The sequence below is a fragment of the Pavona decussata genome, unplaced genomic scaffold (assembly GCF_977016875.1).
Source record: "Pavona decussata unplaced genomic scaffold, jaPavDecu1.1 SCAFFOLD_252, whole genome shotgun sequence".
NCBI classification, from domain to species: Eukaryota; Metazoa; Cnidaria; class Anthozoa; order Scleractinia; family Agariciidae; genus Pavona; species Pavona decussata.
In genome coordinates, this window is record NW_028145655.1 from 364153 (window position 1) to 387189 (window position 23037).

At 37.0% G+C, this 23037-nt stretch overlaps 2 protein-coding genes and 1 long non-coding RNA gene across 8 annotated transcripts in view; 1 reads left to right on the top strand and 2 right to left on the bottom strand.

The window, feature by feature from the left end:
* Positions 1–23037, bottom strand: part of LOC146456960 (scavenger receptor cysteine-rich domain-containing protein DMBT1-like) — a gene marked incomplete at its 3' end in the record, with an annotated part of 596400 nt that overhangs the window by 308958 nt on the left and 264405 nt on the right. The gene's annotated exons all lie outside the window — the stretch shown is intronic.
* On the bottom strand, positions 6474–14614 carry LOC146456971 (uncharacterized). Of its 5 annotated transcripts, none has more exons than XR_014858659.1 (4): positions 14490–14614; positions 9848–9934; positions 9034–9113; positions 6474–6640 (listed from the first exon to the last, which is right to left on the bottom strand). It is a non-coding gene; the product is annotated as an uncharacterized LOC146456971 (long non-coding RNA). The 5 variants fall into 5 exon arrangements; XR_014858658.1 differs by having other exon boundaries at positions 6474–6673; XR_014858663.1 differs by having other exon boundaries at positions 6474–6611; positions 9843–9934; positions 14490–14526.
* Positions 14615–22412, top strand: LOC146456972 (ras-like protein 1). 2 transcript variants are annotated; one of them, XM_085092487.1, is made up of 5 exons: positions 14615–14821; positions 15244–18330; positions 19310–19405; positions 20989–21078; positions 21590–22412. In XM_085092487.1, exons 2-5 carry the CDS (start codon positions 18097–18099, stop codon positions 21731–21733), a joined length of 564 nt encoding a protein of 187 aa, XP_084948613.1. In that variant the 5' UTR covers positions 14615–14821; positions 15244–18096; the 3' UTR covers positions 21734–22412. The 2 variants fall into 2 exon arrangements, with proteins under 2 accessions (XP_084948613.1, XP_084948614.1); XM_085092488.1 differs by lacking the exons at positions 14615–14821; positions 20989–21078 and having other exon boundaries at positions 17357–18330.

A 23037-nucleotide genomic window follows, 5' to 3' on the forward strand; every position in this document is an offset into this window, starting at 1 on the left:
AATGGAATAGAAGCACTGGTTATTCTCAGAAGAGGCGAGTATATTCCAGTCATTTTGTTGACAAAACTTTGCTGGTTTCCTATTTTGCAAGATATTTATATTTATTATATGGCAAGGTAGTCTTGAGGTAAATATGCGCGTTCTGATTGGTTCCTTCTTGGTCGGGATTTTACCATACGGACCGTTTCCATGGAAACGGTCATAAGCCGTGTATTTTTGTTTACGACAAGCGGCAAATTTGAAAAAATTGCAGCTAAAACTGCGAAAAGAAAATCTGAAAATACTTTCATTCTTTGCAAAGAAACTACCCAAAAGACTGATTCCAACATGGACGAAGTAGAATACATTCACAAAGCAAATTTTACTATCCCGATGATCTAGAAACCTCTGAAGCAGGCATCAGCGAAAGCCAGGAAGCTATCGACGATTTCGTAGACAAACAGAAAAGTGAAAACACAAAAGGAAGACGTCTACTGATATGAATACTCTACTCCGTTTTATTGAAGCTAATGGCTTAAATAGTCAAACAATTGAAAGCCTACCTGCGTCCGAGCTTGACCACCTTTTGTCAATTTTTTTTTTTTATGAACGTACGCAGGAAAAATGATGAATACGAGCCAGCAACATTTTCCAGTTTTCAGCGCAATATACAGCGATACTTATCTGAGAAGAAATATCCATTCAACAGACTCAAGGATAATGAGTTTGAAAAATCGAGAAGAGTTCTAGCTGCGAAGCACAAGTCACTAGTTCACGAGCACGACAGAAGAAACAAGCTGCAAGCCGCTCAGGCGATTGACGAAGGCCAAGAAGATGCTCTTTTTGAGGCAGGAGAATTCGGCGACTCCAATCCAGTTGCACTTCAAAGAAATGTGTGGTGGTTTTTATCCCTACACTTGGGTTTCCGAGCCAGGGATGAGAGCGATGAGGACGATTGACTTAATGCCGCTTCTTTTAAAGTTGAATGTGATATTCACAGCAACCTTTTCTTGATCTGTACTTTGTGATGCGCTAGAAAATTTTCTGGGATCGACGAAACCCTTTTGTGAGTTTCAAAAACAAACCGCAACTGATTTTCGTCAAATTCCGCTATAACTCGTTCTTGAAGTCTTTTCTATAATCAACCTGGTTACATGTAGACGTTCAGTAAATTTGTTTTCATGTTACCCTCGTGGTACCGTAGCATGTTCTTTCTGGGTTGCTCGCGTCATCAAAAACACGTCACGACGAAAACCCTTTGAATTCAAGTGACCGGAAGTGCGTTTTTTATAAATAAACAAGTTTGCTCCGAGTGCCATATAATAAACTACTTACTAACCTAGCTTGCTCGAGCCGTACTGGAGAATCTTGGCCCTCGGTCGTTTTTGTACGGACCTTGCTGCGCTCGGTCCGTACTGCCACGACCTCGGGCCAAGATTCCCCAGTGCGGCCCTCGCGCTCGGTTAGTAAGAGGTTAATATATTTTTTCGGTCCATGTTCATTATATCCCTTGGAGTTATATTATTTTCCTAATCTCGTCCAATTCTGTCTTCCAACAGCGGGAAAAAGAGCAAGGCGAGTAGCGGCTGGAGAAACGAATGGACTCTTTTAGAGACGCCACATCATGAAGAGCGGCCGAAGGGAAATCATTTTTACTCTGATCCGACGCGACGAAACGTTGTATTTTTCCTCTTGAAGTGAAACTTTTCGCTCACTTAACGTTGTAAAACGAACCAAAAAATCAGCAATGGAATAAAGGGACTGTTTATTCTCCAAAAAAGCGCGTATATTTATGTGACAGTATTTTTGTTGACAAAACTTTGCTGATTTGCAAGATATTGTATTTCTTGCAGTGTTGACACTGCAACTCATTTAACTTTTAGCTACTGCTAACTTTAGAGGAATCCGGCCGATAAGCAGATTAATTTCTATAGATGCTATGAAAAAAATTGGAGCTCCGCTTTTAGGCTTGGCTAAATATATATATTATTTATTTTCGAACCAGCGCGTTTGAACGAGCTCAAAACTGAACCAGCGGACATGTTCTTATCGGCTGCCATTGTCGAATAGAGAAAATTGTTTTCCTTTTTTGTGACCACTGAATTGTGCAAAATTTAATTGAGTGTTTTAAAGTATTTATTTTTTTAATCTGAAAACGGCAAATTGGAGTCTTGAAAATTCACGCGTGAACAACACGGCTGCTATTTTGATTGATATTTGATCTTTTACGCATAGGACAAAAGCCTTGCATTCTGGCATTAGACCTATAAATATATGCGCAGACAACGCATTCTGATTGGTCAATCTTTCTGAAGACAATAAGAACAGTAGAGGACAAAAATGTCCCTTCTAAGGGAGGTGAGGAGCGAACATGAAACTGCGCAATATCGCGTCAATGGGTTAATTTAGGTTTAAGGAATAAACTAATGATTACGTAGTGACTGAGTGAGTGCCATTCGACTGCCTCCGAAAGACTATGGAATGACTACATTGGCCATGAGCGAAAACAAAACTGCTTTGCAGTCTAGATGAGCCACATCCAAACATGGCCGCCATCGGGGACGGGAGTTATTGAAACCGCACAATCATTTGGAGAGCGGTAAGGCAATTAGTAAGAAAATGCAGCAAATACACAACGGTCGTTTATTACTTTGGAATTGCCGAAACACATCTAACGCTTTACACGGATCCCTTGCAAGTTCTACATTTGAGATATGGCTAGCAAGCGTGGCAAGCGCATGAAAAATATAGGGCACGCGCATGTCTCCCTCCCTCGCGCTCCACGCTCTTTTTCGCGCCCTATGTATTTTTCATGCTCCTGTCACGCAGGCTAAGATTTGTCAAGACATGCACGATAATGATATGCATGAACTGCATTGTTGCGTATGATAGACATTACGAGGTGTCCCCTACCATAAACTCTTACCAAAACACAAATAATTCTGTGAAACATGAAGTAATATTAAAATGACAAAAAGGTTCGTCTTATATCAAGTACCCAAATTCAGAAATAGGTGCATTTCTGGAAATAAGGGTATATATTACAAATAAAAAGTGCTACATTTTTTTGTTGCTTAATACAGAGAAGCCATCCTTAAGATTATTTTTCCATCAAAAAACGTTGGGAGTTTAAAGCTGGGTACACTCTATCATACTGCTTCTAAACAGAGGACATTTTAACTTTCTGATAGTCTCAGGACTTGATTTGGTATACGGCAAACCATTTAACTAAAGCTCATTCACTCTATGATTGTCCAGTAAGTAAAACAAGAAACGCAACAAATGAAGCTGTTTTCACAACAATCTAAGGGCTTGAAAAGTAAAAGAGTGTACATCCGAAATTGTATTTGCTAGATCAAATTTTTATGTTGTTTTCATATGAAAATCGCAAAAAAAAAATAAAATAAAATAAAAAAATAAAACATCCCTATTAATTTTCTGCCCTGAACTTGAGACGTAAAACGTGAAATTTCACTTCCGGTGTGATACAATATACCGCGCAGGATGGCAGACTGTTATTAGTATAGCTGTGACGTCAATACAGGATCGCTACTTTCGCAGTCTCTCTATTCCTCAGTTGTTTCGTTGTTACGATTCAATACCTCAGGTCACTTTTTCGTCCACACAGCTTTCTCCTCCTGCACGCCAGAAACAACTAAGGAACCGAGAAACTGGAAGACTAGGGAACTTTTAACGATGACGGCGAAGACAACGAGAACGCCACAAGACAAAAGGTTTAAAGAGCAAAAACAATCACTCTGCACGTGCTATATGTTTTTGTACACTTTTTTGCCGTCATCAGCAAAACAACAACGTGAAATGACCAAATTCAAAGTTTTGTGGAGAACGCGAGCACACGATGGTAATTTTTCCTTCTTCCTCCTTACGTGAACGCCGTTCCTATCAATTTTAGTTCCAGGATACTTTCCCTACATTGTACAAGTTAAATGAATTGGAAAAATCGCGAAGAGATATATTTTCAAGTGACGTTTTTGCTGCCGTTGCCGTCGTCGTTAAGTTCCCTATTGGTGATCCTGTACTGACGTCACAGCCCTAGTACGGCTAGTATCCCGTCATGCGCGGCAGCGTATCCCAACCGAAAATGATAAGCAACAGGACAATTGTTAGAGTTACGAACGAGCTTTAGTGCAATGGTTTGCAGCAGGAATTCAAAAGTAAATGTGTGACTATTAGAGGCCTGGGTTAATCAGATTTAAACAAGAAAATAAAAACATTTTACAGGGTCCCAAAGGTGGGGTCCCTGGAGCCCCGGAGCCCTGAGATTTCTGCTCTGAAGCCCGGAGCCCTATCATTTTACTGACTGGAGCCCTGATCCTTTTTTGGCTGTGGAGCCCAGAGCCCAAAGACATTTTGCGCGGAGCCCGGAGCCCAGCATTTTCAAGTTTGATCATCACCGAGTTCCCAGATTGCATTGATTCTTGATTACTGCTTTTTTTGTGTTTGTTTGTGCGTGTTAACGGGCATGAAGAAACAGAATCTGAAGAGAGAAACAGTACATAATAAGTATACGCGGTTATTTCAGTTTACAATGATATGCAACAACTTATTTAGGGATTTAATGAAAACTTTGTTATAATTGTAGTGAGCGCGATAAAAACAACTTTATAGTAACCGGACGTTCCTTTAGCAGTTTGCTCGCAGGTATCGGTTACAACAAATTAAAAAAAAAAAAAACTTGACAGATCATTTTGAAGATACAAATAATGACGAAGATTAATAATTTCAATGCTTACCCAGTCTTTGACAGATTATATATTGTTTACTGTTCATCTGATTCATGACCCTTTCCATCCTAACTCTCGGGTTTTCACCAAGCAGGGTGCAAAGACGAAATGACGGTTAAATGGTTTAACCTAACACCAAGTCCGTCTCGAATACCAGTGTTTTATACCCTCACAAAAATTCACAAACCGACATTAGCCGGAAGCCCTATCATATCCGGGTGTGATGGCCCAACAGAACGCCTATCATCATTCGTAGAGAAACTAATTCAGCCAACAGCACAAATACAGGATTCGTATCTTAAAGATACGACACATTTCATAAGGTTTATTGAAAGCACTAGGGTGCCTAGAAACGCTTTTCTAGTCTCAATGGATGTCACTAGCCTATACACGAATATTCCACAAGAGGAATGAACAACTATAGTATGCAATGCATACGAGAACTTTCATGCCAATAGCCCTCCTTTAGCTACAAATTTCCTCAGAGAAATGCTCAGCCTTATACTGAAGGAGAACTCCTTCCAATTTAACGAGAAAGACTATCTCCAAACATACGGAACTGCCATGGGCACTAAAGTGGCAGTAGCTTTTGCCAACATCTTTATGGCATCTATAGAACAGGAGATCTTAAGGCAGAGCGCTAACAAACCTGACTAACGTGGAAAAGGTTCGTTGACGATGTACAGTATTTTGCTTGTGGGATACAAACAAAGAAGAAATAGAACATTTCATTGAGCAAGCAAATTCGTACCCCCCTACCATAAAGTTTACCGCTGAAGTCTCACAATTAGAAACAACATTCTTGGATACAACATTCTATAAGGGGAAGAGATTCGAGAAGGAATCGATTCTCGACGTGCGCACACATTACAAACCTACTGAAACATCTCAGTACACAAACTACAACAGTTGCCACCCAGCAGGCGTCAAAAAAGACTTCGTTAAAGGAGAAGCCCTTAGGCTTCTGAGGACAAACTCTTCTAAAGTAGGGTTTGAGGAAAACATTAAAAACTTTAAAACACGTCTGGCATAACCTGGTGGACAAAATCCTCTCCGAAGTTAACTTCGCAGAAAGAAAGAACGCTCTTACACAAAAACAGAAAGCGCACAAGAAAATTCTTCCCTTCCTGACACAATTTCAGCCATCACTGCCATGTTTGAAAAAAATTCTAATGGAAAATTGGCATTTAATACAAAAACCAGCAGCTACTAAGAGAGATATACAAGGAACCTCCCTTGATCTCTTATAGAAAAGGGAAGTCGAGACATGCTTGTTAAAGCAAAACTATAAAGGCTTTTATCAACGCAATGGGCACACAGCAGGAGTTATGCAGGTCTGTCAACCCCATTTAAACAAGTTTAATATTTAATCCACTTTTAAATAATAGGAGGTAATATAACTGGCTGCTTGGGTTTAAAAAATTGATCATCCGGAATCACTGACGTTTTTATTTGCGTATTTGATTTAGCGTTAAAAATAGAATTTTTACATATCAAGACTGTAGACCAGAGTGGATCCCGGAGCCCTAACGCAGACGATGTGGAGCCCTAGAGCCCTGAAAAATTCGCCTTGGAGCCCTGGAGCCCTGCATTTTTAAGGCCGGAGCCCTGGAGCCCTAAACCCCTTTGGGACCCTGATTTTAGATATATCCACTTAAGGCAGAGAATTTAAAACCAGTGCATACTTAATGATTTCCTCTCTTATCGATAGTTCAGTATTGTTGGCCAACTTTTAGAACTCTATAGATAAAAATGACAGGAAATGCCCGCTGGTGTTTCCATGTTCCATTATTTGTGACTACTGAAGAGCAGCCCGCTCAGCTTAGCAGAGAAGCTACCTTTATTTCAACCTTCGAGGTCGTCCACAGCACAACTGTTAACTCTAACCTTTGAACAGCAGGAAAATGTCAAATAATCTGGAAAATATCCATCAAGACAACAACTGTATTCTAAGATGAAAGTCGAAAATACACCTTTACATTAGCTTCACAACACTACACAGAACGCTTTGGAAATAGAGGACTGCAGTAACGATGTCACAAAAACAAAATTTTCAAAAATTATGGATTTGTTGAGAAATTTTGAAAGAGCATGATGAAAGATGCCTACTTGCAAAAAATCAGCATCTTATTGCAATTTGGGAGTGAGATATTATCTCTGTTATGCTCCGACCACCCCATACAAATCCTTGCAATTTTGTCTCTGTTCTCAACGGTTAAAACAGAGACAAAATTAGAAGGATTTGAAATGAGTAATTGGAGCATAAAAGTCCCGATATCCCATCCGCAAATTGCAATGAGATGCTGATTTAAGGCAAGGGGGCATTTTTGCTCTTTGCGAAAGCTTTAATAAATCCCTTAATTTAAACACGAGACAGTGTTTCATCACATATCAAACACCGAGAAGAGAGTTGAATATACGACGCGTAGCGAAGTATTTTTGACAGACTTCGAGGTTTTTGATATTGTGATGAAACACTGTGACGAGTGTTTGACATAAAATTTCAAACAAACTGATTTTGAAGGGGAAATTAAGGATGAAAAAACGAGGAGTTTTTCATCAGATATCCAAACACGTCACGGTGCATGATAACTTTTGTCTTTGGCTTTTGAATTATTAATGAATTTGAGCAATTTAGTTTTTAAATTCATTTATAATTCATGAAGGGGAAACAAAAAAAAAAAAAAAAATATCAGTACCATGAAGGGGGTTTGTACACTGAAATTTGATCATGCACGCTTATTTTTTGCGATGTATGCAAATTTTTTTCAGACGACGCCAGACAGTCTGACGTCATTCATACTTTGTTTGACAGATGTTGACAGATTGCCATGGAAGAGCCAATCAGAGTTTTGCGTTGTGAGAGCAACGCATTAGTTCAAAAGCTTGGGCTTTGTCTGTAGTCCCTCATTTTTCTCTCTCCCCGCCGCGTGTCGCCTTTTCTCGCGTGGGGTAATTTTCATGCGCGCTCGCGTTTCGCTCGCCCTACTATCCCTGAGGAAAAATGGGGGACTACTCGTAGTCTAGGGGGTTTGGAAATGTGATCTTAATTATCATAAACTTTGGTTAAAAATTTTGCTTTGAATTTCTCCAAGAATTATTAGCTCTCTAACCACTAACAGTGATCAGCATCAAATTTCTCCTTGTAATGTTAATGCTTATTTAACCCTTGAGGTCATATGAATTTAGGATATAATCACCCAAGGTAAATTTTCTTGATGTTTTAATTCTCCCCAGTACTTTAAAAAGAAAAGTATGATGACAAGATAGGAGAATTTGTTCTTTGATATTATGGGTTAAAGCCGCACTAAACCCAATCAGTGGAATGCTTACCAAAGGGAGGGCGGAGAGGGAAAACGGCTTGAAAATAAAGCAAGCAAAATGACCTTTCTTACAGGCCAGCAAGGAAGCAAATGCAAAGCGAACCATGAGGTGCCCCCAGCAGAGAGCTCAAAGGTCTAAATTATATTAAGCTACATTACAAGTTGTCTCTTGCTTTAAGGTTACCCTTTACCTTTAGCGGTATCTCGCGTCCAAGCGATGTAGCGCGTCCGGTTTAAACTGTAAATACCTGAACCCTTATATAAAATTAAAGCTTATAGAGCTGGCAATCAAACTATACCAAGAGTTTTGAAATAAAGTGAGTTGTCGAATTTTTCACGACCTCTAAATGTGAGCGTCTGAATCACCTTTTGAAAGCTACAAGTCAAAGCGAATATTATATTTTGCTAATTTAATTTGCTCCACAGTTTTCGGACCCAAAGCGCTACAAAAACGTGTCTGCATTTTGCCATATTCAATCGCAGTGAAAAGTTACAGAACATTTTCGTAATAGGCTCAAAAAAATGCGGGGTGATTGCACAAAATCGCTTTTGGAGAAAAAGCATTTCCAAAGAAAAAATTCGAAGACACGGTTTTGTTGTTTATATGTTAAACTAGCTACTGTCCAAATTTGAAGACAAACGAACAAATTCCCTTTGAGTTTTACCTCTTTAAAGTGTCTACTCCAAGTAAAAAAATTGAATTTAGAAAAACAGTGCTAAAAATTCGGCAATTCATTTTCTTTCAAACTTCTTGGTATAGTTTGATAGCCAGCTGTACAAGCTTTAATTTGATATATGGGTTTAGGTATCTACAGTTTAAACTGGATGCGTTACATCGCCGCTAAATCGCTTGGACGCGAGAAACCTCTGAAGGTATAAGGTAACCTTAACGCCAATCCATGCCTTGTTTGGAAAGCTTCACCTTCTGTATAAAATTACATGTAATTGACCTTTGGGCAACCCAAGAATAAAACCTAAGAACTAACCTGTTGTGAGTCTTTGAAGTATCGGTCTAAAGAAACAAAAGGGATCTTGCACTTCAATATGACAACTGACACTTCAAGACCTGTAAGAGAAACACACCATTTACACATTTAAACTGGTTTGATAAAATTAATTTTAGAGCAAAAATATAATAAAATAAACCACATTATATGCACCAAACAGTGTCAGGTTAACTCTTGGCATTCAGTTCAGTTCAGTTTATTGTTTTGCCATAAATTGTACAAATACAACAATTATATTTGAAATAAATGTGATGTTATATTTCAAGCCTGGTGAATGAATGAGAATGATGTATTATTCCAGAAAGTGCGTACTGCTAGGATTTGAATGTCGAACGTGTGGTAAACATGTATGTCTGTCCCATGAACCTAGTTTAATGGCCTTAGCTCCCACGAGTCTCCTGTAGCTCAGTGGTAGAGCATCCAAACTAGTAATCAGAAGGTCTTACATGTAGGTTCGACTTCTAATAGGAGCACTCAGATTTTTTTCCGAGTATGCCTGTGTCACTTTCTGGAATAATACATCATTCTCAACAATTTTATTATTATTATTATCATTATTATTATTATTATTATTATTATTATTATTATTATTATTATTATTATTATTATTATTATTATTATTATTATTATTATTATTATTATTATTATTATTTAAATACTTTATGGCAAGGAAGCCCAAGGGAAGCCACCGGGCTTATAAGGTTAAGTAATTAAAGAACAAAGTATACATGAGACCAAAATCAATGGCGGAGCTACAGTACATGTAAATCTTAAAATATATTACATACATTACATTCCTGAACTTCCAGTATGTTCTTCTCTGGTAGCTGCTGTCTTTGCCACTTCCAGTCATGTGTATATACTGTTGATCTCTTGTTCCCTTAAAAATTGAAATTAAAGACATGTAACTTTATATAGTAACATTATTCAGTACATGTACACCTGTAGGTGTTTCCACTCAGTAGAAGAATTTCTTCCATGATCAGCAAAATTTTTCCCTTTTCCAAAAAAACAAAATTTCTAAATTCCAATTCAGTCCTAGAGTGCCCCTATACTATAAAGCGCTGACGATCATCTTGTCATGGAATTATGTGCTATACAGTCAAATAATGTATTTTTAAATTCATTTTTGACCAGGCCAGTCATCCAGTGAGAAGAAATTTCCAATCAGATGAAAGTGAAATCACTTGCTGCATTCTCCTTAATACAAGCTATTTAACAATAAACATGGATCCAGGAATAAATGTGAATATACTTTCTGATAATGCGAGTGTCAAACGCCCATGTCAATGTTTTAGGGAGTCCAGGATCAACTCCTGAAAATGCCATTTCCTGGGTTTTCAAGTTACTGAGAAGCATTTTCCCTAATTAAACCAAGGAATTTTCTCTTATTCAACAAATATTTATTGTGAAATATCTGACCATTTTCCATCCTGGATCTATGCAAAACTGTAACCAATTCTAACTTAACATCACCTCCTATCATACCATACACTAAAACTAATCTCAGAAGACTGACGACTGGTTCTAGCAGCTATTACCCAGTCAACCAGGCTCGTGAACAGGTTAAACAGGAAAATTCATTCTTGATCTGCCTTACCCCCCAAAATGTCATCTGATATAGTATGGCTCCTTCAGAAGCATTTATGGCCAAAAATAACATTAAATTTAACCATAAAAATTTTGTGGCAAAAATTTGTAGCTTACGGTTAATTTATAAATTTTAAAAAGCCATTTTAATTTCATCAACTTGATCAGGAAAAAGCTCATTCATTTTTGCACTTCCTTTCAACACACCATTCACATACAGTATGCAACATCAAAACTAGTTTCGTCAGAAGACCTTGCCAGTTGGCGATTGTAAATAAGCATGCACCGATTAAAACCCGTTCTCAACGTCCTTCTCTTTGCCAGTATAATCTGATTCTCCTTTTGTCCTTTTTATCTCTTTTCTATTGTAATATTAATGATAATAAAAAGTTACATATAATTTACTTTAACTTTGATGTATAGCCTTATCTAAATCTGCATTATTATGTAAAGTTAAGTTTTCCGTTTTTCCAGAATGTTTGTAATTTGCTGTAATTTTTTTTGTCTTGTCCCGCCTCGACTAGCTTTGTGGCTATTTGCGGGACAAGCCCTTTATATAATCTAAATCTGTAAATAGATTGTTGTTGTTGTTGTTGTTGTTAGTTGGTTACCATGTTTACATTTTAAAATGCCATGGCGGTTTACAACGAACCTGCATTTTAAAACAAACCTAGTGACCAACTGACGAGGTCTTCCGACAAAACTACTTTTGTAGTTGCATAATGTAAATAATTTGTGCGTTGAAAGTAAATGCAAAATATATTAATGAGGTTTTTCCTGATCAAGATGATGTTGAGTAATACTTTCTTTGCTTTGATACACAAAATTTCCCAGAGATTTTAGTTTACAAGTCATTCAAGAAATACAAAGTCCACCTTCCACAAGGTATCAAATGATAATTGCATATGCACATGTAGAACTTATATAGAATTGTCGTCTTCGGGTTGAACTACACACTTGCATTCCTTATGCACACGTCTGACCATATCCTAGGACTGCACTCTAGAAACTGGATTACAATCCAGGCCCCAAGTGTTCAAAGAGCAGATGACTTTATCCAGTGGATAAGTTGCTATCCAGCAGAAAAATGTATTCCAACTAAAGCTTTTTGGTACATTTATCACATAATCTCATACTTAAATAAGACAGACACTTCTACTTTATACACAAATTATAGGGCTATACGAAAATTATCTGCCGCATAGCGACTAATCCAGTGGATAAAATTATCTGCTCTTTGAACAACTGGGGCCAGAAATATAAAAACATAGGATTAACTGAGTAAAAACTTCGCACCTGGAATAAACACTCTGGATCTGGAGCAACAACATTGGATAATAATAAACATTGCAACAAAAATATAACTTTTAGTCTAGAGATCAACCTTAAATACACATACTACATATAAATTAAATCAATTATTGATTTAAAGGAAGTCATATTTTCTTCAGGCAAACATTATTTTTTTCCCATGGATGTCCAAAAATAGATTTCAACATATCCATGGCAAGTGCAGATCAGGGTTTCCTCAGAAAAAAGCCCTCGCAACCATGCATATATTCAGAGAAATCTCAAGCTTGTTTGTTAAAAATATAATTAAAAATAATGAAATACAGTCGGACCTCTATTAAGCGGCCACCCTGGGGACTTTGAAACTGGCCGCTTAATAGAGGTTGGCGGTCAAATAGAGGTATCGAATACAGCACTTTACTGACAACTTAATAATTCGGGACTTTGGAAAGTGGCCGCTTAATAGGTGGCCGCTTAATAGAGGTCCGACCGTACTATATAATTACTGTGTACAGTGTATGTGTTTTGTGGACATAAAAAAGATTGTTTTTAGGTTTTATTTTTATCCCTAAGCAAATTATTGCTTTAATTTACTCTTTCACTGATGTAGGCAATATTCTGTGTCATTTCACAGGATAAATTGATCATTTGTTGTGTACATTTAGCCCTCAAAATTACATTGTTTTCTTTCAAATGAGGCATGTGCAATCTCCGCATGAGAAATCACTAGCATTGTTGTTAAAATGGTGCCAAAATAAAACTTCAGTATATTTTCCAAGGGTTTGGAGCACGGAACTGCCATTTGAAGAGGGAGGGGGGGAGGGGGCTTAGCAAAGGTCAATGGGACCAGCATTTTGTAATTCTCCCTTCATTGTGCACATGTCTTCTTGTTCAGTGGAAAGACACTTTATTACATTAAGACAGTGAGATTGAATAGGGAATCCAGATGCTATAAATTTTATTTTTTGTCTCCTCTCAGTATTATGACCCCACATTAGCTTAAAGTTGGATTATGTGAATTATTATTATTATCGATATTATCATTATCATTATCATTATCATTACCATTGGTATTAATTGACTAATTAAAACAATAATTAAAATTATTTTTATTGTGCTGCATGTGCAGCACTTATTAATTTCTCAAGGGATAGCCAGGCATTGCATAAATTTAAGGGCTTTCTTTGACTGATGTCCACGAAAAGTGGTATGATTGGAACATTAAGAGTGCCTGACTATAACTTTTGAGAATCGCTGGCCAAGCTTAATCTAATTATAGCCATCTTCTCTGTCTGTAAACTGTTATTATCTGTCAGCAGTCCAGGGCAGCATTATTAAAAATTAAACTTTTGTCACTTCTGCGTAATGATTTACTAACAATCATACGTGATTATGTTGGATGGTCACTTACCAGAAACAGAAAACAAAAGAATATGTGTAATTTCTGGCCTAAAAAGTGGTCGCAGTCCCTCAAGAAATTTGAGTGGTGGTCGCTTACAAGAGAGCTCTTGAAACAGCATTTAACTGAGAAACAAAACGGTTGTTTACAAAGTGGTTGCTTATGGGAGGTGGTCACTTACAAGAAGTGGTCCCTATGAGAGAGTTGACTGTACATGCATATACACTGTTATTATAAACAAATTGTGCGATAAAATGCATTTCAGGCCACCAGTTCATCACAACAATTCCATGTACATACACATGTATACTGTGACGGATTACCAAGACTGTAACTTCAGTACATGTACATTTTGTGCAGTTATGTGATTTCAAAAAATTGTAAACGCAGTGAATTCGCGGTAATCACGTTCGGCAAAGACGAGGTTTTACCGCGTGCAAATGGTCCAACTTAGTTTCAAGCGGTACGGTACCTTAAATTGGCAACATCCTTAAGTATTCACTGATCATGAATAGCAGTGGAGAAGATAACAACATTGTTATTTATATTTTTCTGCAGATAGTATACTGGTTTTGGCCAGTTCCAGCAAAAATATGAATAAAATAGGCCATCAAAAAATAGATAAATTTAAAATACTGGTTTGGAGGTAGACTCTAGTCCATTGCAAAATAATTATGTATGAAATAGTCTATTTAACTCTGTTTAATCTCCTATGCATGGTTAAATAACGTATTATATTTCATATTATTTGTTCAGCTATAACAAAATATGATTTTGAGGCAGCTGTTTTGTACCCAAACCAATCAGAACTTTACTGTACACTGGAATTTACAATTGACAGTTTCTTTGTTGTAAGTTTTAATCTGAACCATATATTTAACCATTCCATGGCAAATTTAATATGCAACAATAACAAATGGTTTGGAAGAAAGAGCAAGGATGTATACTTGTTGTCTATACCACAAGATTGAGCTGTATTTGTATGTTATTTAAATTGAACATATAAAGACGTAAAACCAAGATGAGTAACTGATATTAGTATTTGCAACTGGCTTCCTTTCATAATTCAAGAAAAGCGTTAAAACTAAAAAAACAAAGCTTACAATTATTGGTCGTACACTAAACTACACTTGTGAAAACACTATTAGTTTCAAACCTTCTTTGATGAATCTTGACTCCATTTAATGCCAAAAAGAACAGCACTGCTTTGAATCATAATTCCAACGATGCTAGCTTTTAAAATGAGTAATTAAGAAAGCGACTAGAGTCACTGAGTACCGGCAGCCATCTTGGAATTCATTCAGACTGGGAAGACTGGGCATGAACAAAGCCATTTTGGTCAGCAGATATTGCACTGCAGGCTCGGGAAAAGACCATTTCATTCAAGATTCGAGCGTTCAGGAGATATTTCCTCTGGATGTTTACCTCGGTTAAGCTAAAAAATGATGGATTAAAGCAGCAAATGTGGATGACTACTTTTATAAAGAGGTAAGATTGATGAAAGACTGCGTGAAAATGTGTGATTTTATAGATCTTCTGGGCGAGTGCAATTGCCCCTCTTGAATTTTATAGAGCAAATTCGAGATTTTTGAAGTGGACATTCCCTATTTATTTTTAACATAAAGCCTTTGCAATTGTTTAACGGGGTAATAAATATTATTATCTGTAGCCGGTTTAATATAATGCCTTGGTATAAGCTGAACACTCACGTGATCTTGATTTGAATGAAGTTGCATGGAGATCATTATCAACTTCATGCATATATTTGCTATTGGGTGAAAATTTTTGTAACTGCCACCTCAGATGTCAGCTAAAGGCTGAATACCCTCATTTTACTTAGAAACTAACAAGATCACTGTGATCACTCAGAAGAACTCACTTAAAGCGCTCAATTTTCTGTTTTACTACAGTTTTTCAACTCAATATTGTTGTCAAGGCCGATACTCAAGACTGCTCAACAAGCTAAGTCACTTATGACCATTGGACTCTATTTTAACTGATTCATTTTGTTATGAATCGTGACTTCTGCTACTACTACTCAGGAACAAATTACCAAATAACTCAACTTCCCTTTTCAACAATGTAAACATCCTCCTGCAGAAGATGTTTAAAGTTTTTATTGTATTATTTTTATAGCGATTGTATTGTATTTTTATTTTACATTATCATAATCCTGTTGCAATTTCTCTTATAATCTCACATATTATAACAATTTTTTAGATGATTATTGCCGAAAAGCCCCTTTGGGGAGTGTTAATAAAATTTGTATTCTATTGTAAAGTGGATGAAATTTTCACACTTGGTCTCTGGAAAAGCACCCAATTCAAAAACTGTACATCCACAGTAATAATATTATAAGGGCCTGGAAAGAAGATTTGGGGGCCACAGTAAATACTCTTACAAGATCAGGGACTGTGGAGGGGGTGGGACTGGGGGGACTTCAGCCCCACTCCCCTTACTTTTTGGAGAGTGAAAGAAATATTTTAGTTTTCTACATGCATCAGTTACAGAAACAACTAACATACAAATTGTTAAGTATTTCATGAGAGACATGATAAGTGAATTTATCAACACACACCTCTTATGAATCCGGCAACCACTGAAACATGATTGACCTTTTCGTAATAAATTAGTGTCAATAAATTAAGACTGTAAATCATTTTTCTTTGCTGGATTAGCTAAAGAACAGTGGCCAGATAGGACAGAGGCACAAATTATAAATAGCCTAAACACCACGCTCAAGGAAATTCGCCATACATGTAATTTTAGCAAAGTTTGGCATGAATTTTGTTGGGCTTAAAAAATAAAACTTTTTCTCTTGTCAAACCTTTTAATGCACCATTTCAATTCATTATTTTCTTTTCAATTTCAAACGTTTTATACTAGCTTATTTTATGCAGTATTTATCCTGTAGTATATTCAATAATTTTTTTTGTATATTAATTTCCATTAAACAATTACTGTAGTTCAGTTTATAACAGTTACAAAATTATATACAGTATATTAAGCTACAATAATTTTCACTGAAAAATATCATTCTCAGTAATAGCAAATAACTGTGAATGTAAAGCCTGACCTCAGAAAAGTAATTAATTAGCGTGTCCCTTCAGTCACTACTTGTGGTTAAAGCCTTTATAAGTATAATTTTAAGCTTTATAATAATCATTATTATTAAAGCTGTTTCCATAGCATTTTATGGCAAAGCATGATCAGTGAAATGTTTTCATCAATGAATTCTATGGATTTTGTCTTTCCATCAAATTCCATGGAAATTCATTATGAATGCAGTTGTGTTCCATGGAACTCTATGGAACTTTTGCCCACGGAATTCCATGGAAAATTTTCCATTAAATTCCATGCAGCAACTCCATTTTACTTCCATGGAATTCCATGGAAAATTTTCCATGGACTCCCATAGGTTCTGCTGTACATCTACATGGTTCCTTATAACCACAAAAACAACACTTTGTACATGTATGTTCTCCTTTTTATTTTCTTCTTTTCTTGATGGGATCCTATTATAATCTGGTGGTGCATGTATAACCACGTTGTGAACTAAACCATGTCTTGTTACTCTTTCCACATGTTCAGTGATATAGAAAGGAGGTATGCATCTGAGTTGAAGAGAGTGATCTGTAGTGAGAGACAAGCAAAACTATTAATTTTGTGTTTTGTAAAGTCTTTTACATGTCTGTTGCTAATGTGTACTGTAATTAACAGGTTTATTCTAGAAAATGTTTTCTGTGGACCCACTAGGCCCCATTGGAGACCTTAAGGCTTGGTGCCCCACAGGGCGTTGTTGAAAGATTACATAGCCGGCAATTGTCGCCTGTCTGTAAGCTACGATGATGCACCCCCAAATGCACCCAACCCTGAATTTGGTACTTCATACATGTATAAAACAGGCCTTTTTGTCGTTTTCATATGACTTTATGTTTGACAGAATTATGTGTGTTTTCGTGGGAATTAAGGTTAGGGGACACCTTATCAAACAGTTCGTGAATCTCATTAGCATGCACTTCTGGACATTATCTCAGTCATTGATACATGCGCCTTCTGTCTTGGCGATAATCTTTCAACAGACGCATTGTAAGATTTCATGATGCTTTGTTCGATCACGTTTTTGTATCAAACTTAATTTGCTGTGCAATTTCGCAGTGAATTTAGCTGGCATTTACATCAAATTTGACTTATCTGCACCCTTTGATTATTTCTGCTTCAACTGCAGAAAATACTTGATTTAACACCACATGTACACAGATTGGATGTGTAAATTAAATAATTACATTTTTTTTATATTTTTTGTACTGTTTGATTAACAGTCATGTACACCTGTACATGAAAGTTGCTCTGATAGCTGTACATGTAGGTTAAATTTCCAGCATACTGTAGCATTTTCAGGTGTGTGGTGTGCAACAAATTTCAAAATTAACCATGTTTGTAGAGGGCATTAGTTTTAATTGTCAAATCTCTGATTTATAATAAGAATACATACTGTACAATGCAGCTTTAGCACAGACAAGCAATGCAGCAAAGTTTATGTGCTTATCGACTACCAATTGATTATTTTGTCTTTTCCAATGGTGTTGGGTTACATTGCCTCCATACATGTACATGTAATTGTAGGTTTCAGACCCCTCTTGCAGAATTTCACCCAAAATTTGTAAAATAAATGACAGTGATGTTACTCCTGTAAATGGACAAAGGTGATGGCATCAGCAGTTTTATAAAATTAGTAATTATTTTAATTCTACAATCTTTTGATGCAGATTGAATATAATGGCAAATTATATGATGTGGAGATAGTTAATGCAGCAGGGCAGGAAGAATACAGCTCATTCCTTGATTCATCAGTAGCGACAGGTGATGCATTCTTAGTGTTGTTTGCCATCAATTCTGTATCCAGTTGGCACGAGCTCCAGGATCTCAGAAGCAAGATCATCCAAGATCATCAACTCACTTCAGCTATCCCGATGGTCATTGTTGGAAATAAGTTGGTAAGTTCTTCTATACAAGTCATGTGCATTGATGGGTGATTTACCTCTACTTTCTTAAGAAACAATGGTGCTGTACAGTAAGGATTGGAAATGAATGTTTTTTTTTTTTTTATCAATAGAGTTAATCAGGTCATTCAGACACCATACATATGTAAAGAGATTCAAGTGCTGATGTTTCCAGTGTTAGTCCTTTGTACATGCACATGTAAGAGGGAATCACAAAAGGCTCACGGTTGAAACATCAGTTACTCGAATCTCTTTACAGTGGCCAAATTGCATGTACCTAATATCAAGTGTGTTGGAAAAATCTTACATTTGTTTCTGCTATACATGTACATATACAATTTCAGGAGAGCAGGGATGACACAGTGCTGAGAGCACTCGCCTCCCACCAGTGTGGCCCGGGTTCAATTCCCAGAGTCGGCGTCATTTGTGGGTTGAGTTTGTTGTTGGTTCTTGTCTTTGCTCCAAGAAGTTTTTCCCTGGGTACTCCGGTTTTCCCTTCTCCTCAAAAACCAACGCTTCTAAATTCTAATTCGATCTGGAAAGTGTCCCCATTTAGTGCTCTGCACTAAATACATTGACACTTAAATGAAGTGATTTATTTATTTATTTATTTATTTATTTATTTATTTATTTATTTATTTATTTATTTATTTATTTATTTTATTGTATTTTTATAACTGAGTTGCTGGCCTACTGTAAATTATCTGATATTACAAGAAAAATAAATAAAAAATCAATAACCAAGTGTAAAAAGATAGAATGCAAATAAATAATATGATAAATGTGCAGCGCTGTACACCTGATTAACATGCTACATGCATGCGTGCTGGAAATGACACCATGAAACTCAAGACAGATCCAACATACATGTATGTGGGAACCCAAATGAGTTCTGATTCCCCTGGTCCCTGCTTCCCTTTAACCAATTAAGGGGTCAAGATGACTGATACACACTTCCGATTTCTCATTCTAGGATTTAGAAGAGGAAAGAGAAGTAATGAAAGATGAAGTGTTAGAATACTGCAATTCATCTGATGTGAACATCCCATTAATTGAGACATCAGCCAAGGTAGGTTACACTGTTACAAGGTGGAATGATTACTGAAGCGACGTTGGTTCCAAGTAACTGTATAATCCTTTTCCAAAACAAAATACAATACTCCAGAACAACCTCGTGGTCCAAAAATGACCCAAGACGTGTTCTCAATCCTAGTAGTTCATGTGACCCAAAACAAAACAAAAAACAACTTCATATACAGCACCTAACTCCTCCTTCACATCAGACGTCGCAGAATATCTTGTAGCATTAGGCAACAGAAACCCTTTAATAATGATATCAGGTCGATGGAGCCAAGTCCAAAGAAGTCTTGGTGAAAGTTACTGTAAACGGAAACTCATGTTCTGTGACTGATAACGTGGCTAGCTGTTGGTACATTTTGAGTTGGCTGCAGAACAGAAACCCTTGTGAAGATGAGCCTGTTATCAGTGTGGCTAATCGTTGGAATTTTTGTGAGGTTGCACTGTCTGGTTCTCCAAATCCTGACTCTATTTCAGACCTCTGATTATGTAATTTCCCGGTGCCCAGTTATGTAAAACATGGTCTCTAAAGTTAATACATAACCTCTTTGAGACCTGTGATGTTTTTCCTAATAATTATTTCCGAAAAAGTATTATTTTAACGTGCACAGTGTCCAATTTATCACTCAAATTATATACACTGTATTCAGTATGTGGCCAATAGCAGAATTACCACAATGGATATTTACCTTCATAATCACCGTAAAATTGTAGTATTTACTTTCAAACATCTTAAAAGTACAGATATCGTTATTCGGATATCTTCATTTTTAAAGTGAAAATCAACTACCGTTAATGTGGTAAAAGAACCCAAGAATATAAACCATAAATGATGAAAATAGGAGCAATAGTCGTTCTTGGAAAGGATTGGTTAAAGGTCAAGTTGGGTTACAAAAAATAGAAGTAAGGTAAACAAGGTGTTATCAGTACCAAAGAAAATTCCTTTAACTATTTTAACCCCAAAAATTGCGTTGTTTAAAATGATTGTTTTTTCATCACTGACAATTTTTGTCATCTAACAAACATTGAAACTCTAATCACAATGGGTCACTAAACACAAGAAGTGATCACCAGTTGCCAGAAAACGGATCTGAAAAATACCTATGAGAAACGGACCTCTTCTATGTTAAATCCATACAAGTTTTTAGATTTTATACCAGTATGGGTAACATCTGTATCCAGTGGCCAGCACAAACAGTGTAACTCATAACGATTTTTTAACAGCTTTATTGACCATTACACATGTTACATACAGCAAATTAAACAGCCAGGAAGAAATGAAATATATGTGCAAAGTGATTTAAATTGATAGAGTCAAAAGGGCAGGTGCGAACGGGACGTGGGGACCCATGCGAGGCACCTCCCATAATACAAATAATAAATAAAACACGATCAACCAAAAGACGCCAAATTTAAAAGACTAAAAAACTAGGGATGGCAGGGGCAGGATCGTACAATTGACCAGGGACAGGGATAGAATGTCATTTGTGTCAAAGTGATTGTGCAAAAGGTGAAACATGTGCTTGTAACAAAGTTGCGGAAGGAAGCAGAATATACCTAACCCCACTTTTATAGGTTGTTTTGATAGCAGATGAAATTTGTAATGTGGCGTTTTTTAAGTGTGGTGAAAAACGATTTCAAAACATTACGATCTTGTTCCCAATGGTACGATGCATTTAGTCTGTAAGACTCTTTGCAGTAACATAGCTCGCTTTGGTGAAATTTGAGCGCCACGTTTGACTCACTTCTGCAAATTGTATGTGCTTGTTTGTTTTTATTTACGGTGACCCGGCAATGGCATTCTTTAGAATAAACCCTGCTCTGGCAATACATGTAGCAGCCCTGATAGTTTATATTTGTGTTTACACTTGAAAACAGCATTGAGATAGCTGTGTTCTCTTCACGTCTGAAAGCGGCCTTCTTATAGGTGTATTCACACTTGAAAACAATGAGATGTAGCTGTGTCACGCTTGACAGCAACCTTGATATAGGTTTATACTTGAAAACAGGCCTTATACGAGTACGGCAGTGTTCACGCTTAAAAGCAGCATTCATATAGGTGTTCACAATTGGAAACATGCCTGATTTAACTGTGTTATTCACTTGAAAGCAGCCTTGGTGTTGCTGTGTTTACATCACTGCCGCTGCTCTAACATTTGTTTTGTGTTTTCTTTAGACTGGCCTGAATGTCGAGCAATCATTCCAGCTGATGATGCAACAGATCCAGCGAATACAGCCATCGTTGTTAGAAAGAACAGTACCCAGAAATCCTGGGAGCAAACCGGCCAAACCAGAAAAATGTCTTTTACTCTGGGATTAGCATTTGAATAGGATTCATTTTGTAGTTTACATTTAGGAAAGGCTATTCATATTTCATTGCCGACAAGACATAGTGACCGGTTACTTCTCCTACATGGCAATTCTTCCTTAGTGGAGTTAAGTCGCCCATGCCATGGCTCCAATTTTACATACAAGTCACTATTTACCTTTTTTGAGAGTGTCGCATTATTGCATCTGTTTATTTAAAGACAGGTACCTCTTTTATACGGGCATAATTATTTTGACATTTTGGGCGAGTTAACATCTCTGCGGGCAACTTTAAGGGAAGGAGAGTTTGTATGTAGGCTAAGTAGCCGACATTCTAAGCAGCTTGTTTTGACATTATGATATCAAAACTTGCCTTTCTTACGGATCTTTATGGGCAGTAGCTATCTTCAAATTTAGTCTTTGTTTTATAAATTATAGTGTCTCGTCTTTAGCCGGACTTTTCTTTTCTTTTCTTCTTTTTTTTTTTTCTAATCAACCAATGGTACTTGAAAATCAGTAGCAGGAGACGTATTGCTGGTTGGGTTTTGAGTAAGACTCATTTACGCCTCAGAAACACGGGCCAAAATTACCTACGAGTCATTATTGTACTGCAAAGTAGATTCTTTCGATTTTCCTCGATATAACATGTACCGTCGGAAGACTTGCGAAAATAAATAAATAATTCCCTGACAGCATTGTCGTTAGTGTGTTTGAAACCCCAGCTAAATGTTCCAACATTTCTGTGCATTTTCGATGTAAGAATGTTTAGCACTCTGCTCCCCATTATGCTGGACCAACGTATGTTGGTTGAATGCTCTGTGATCAGGCAATTTAGCTCGATGATTTAGTTTGCGAGTAGACCCTTGCTCTTTCTTGGCGATAGTAAAGCGACCCAGCGTGTAGATTGCTTCCCACGAGGCAAGGCTTTTTTTTTTCTGTGCGCGCGCGCTCCACTTAACCATCCCTGGGAAAAAGAAGAATACTCACAATCAAAAACGATTTTGTTGGAGGCAACAATTTTGGCGGCGTTCACATTGAGCTTAAACACAGCATGATTAATGAAAATTTGTCATAGCAAGCTTTCGAGTCAAAGTAGAATCCCGTTGACTTCAAGTCAGAAGGGAAACAAAAGTAGTTCGAGTTAGCAGAATTGGTGTTGAACTTTGAGTTGTTGGAGGCTGTGCATTGTTGAAATTATATGATTAGTTTGGATGAGTCACGTTTAAAATTGCGGATAAGATAAGAACAGCATTAAGGAAGACCAGACCCCAAAATAAATGGTGGCCTCTGCCTGCACTCCCCTTTCTCAACCTCAAA

Bases quoted from the DNA above. Each gene is read 5' to 3' on its own strand.
- LOC146456972 (XM_085092487.1), top strand. From the start codon at position 18,097: ATGCAGATTGAATATAATGGCAAATTATATGATGTGGAGATAGTTAAT. The intron at 19,406-20,988 runs GTAGGTTACACT...CCACTTTTATAG, and splicing joins TAATTGAGACATCAGCCAAG to GTTGTTTTGATAGCAGATGA. The intron at 21,079-21,589 runs GTACGATGCATT...TGTTTTCTTTAG, and splicing joins TTACGATCTTGTTCCCAATG to ACTGGCCTGAATGTCGAGCA.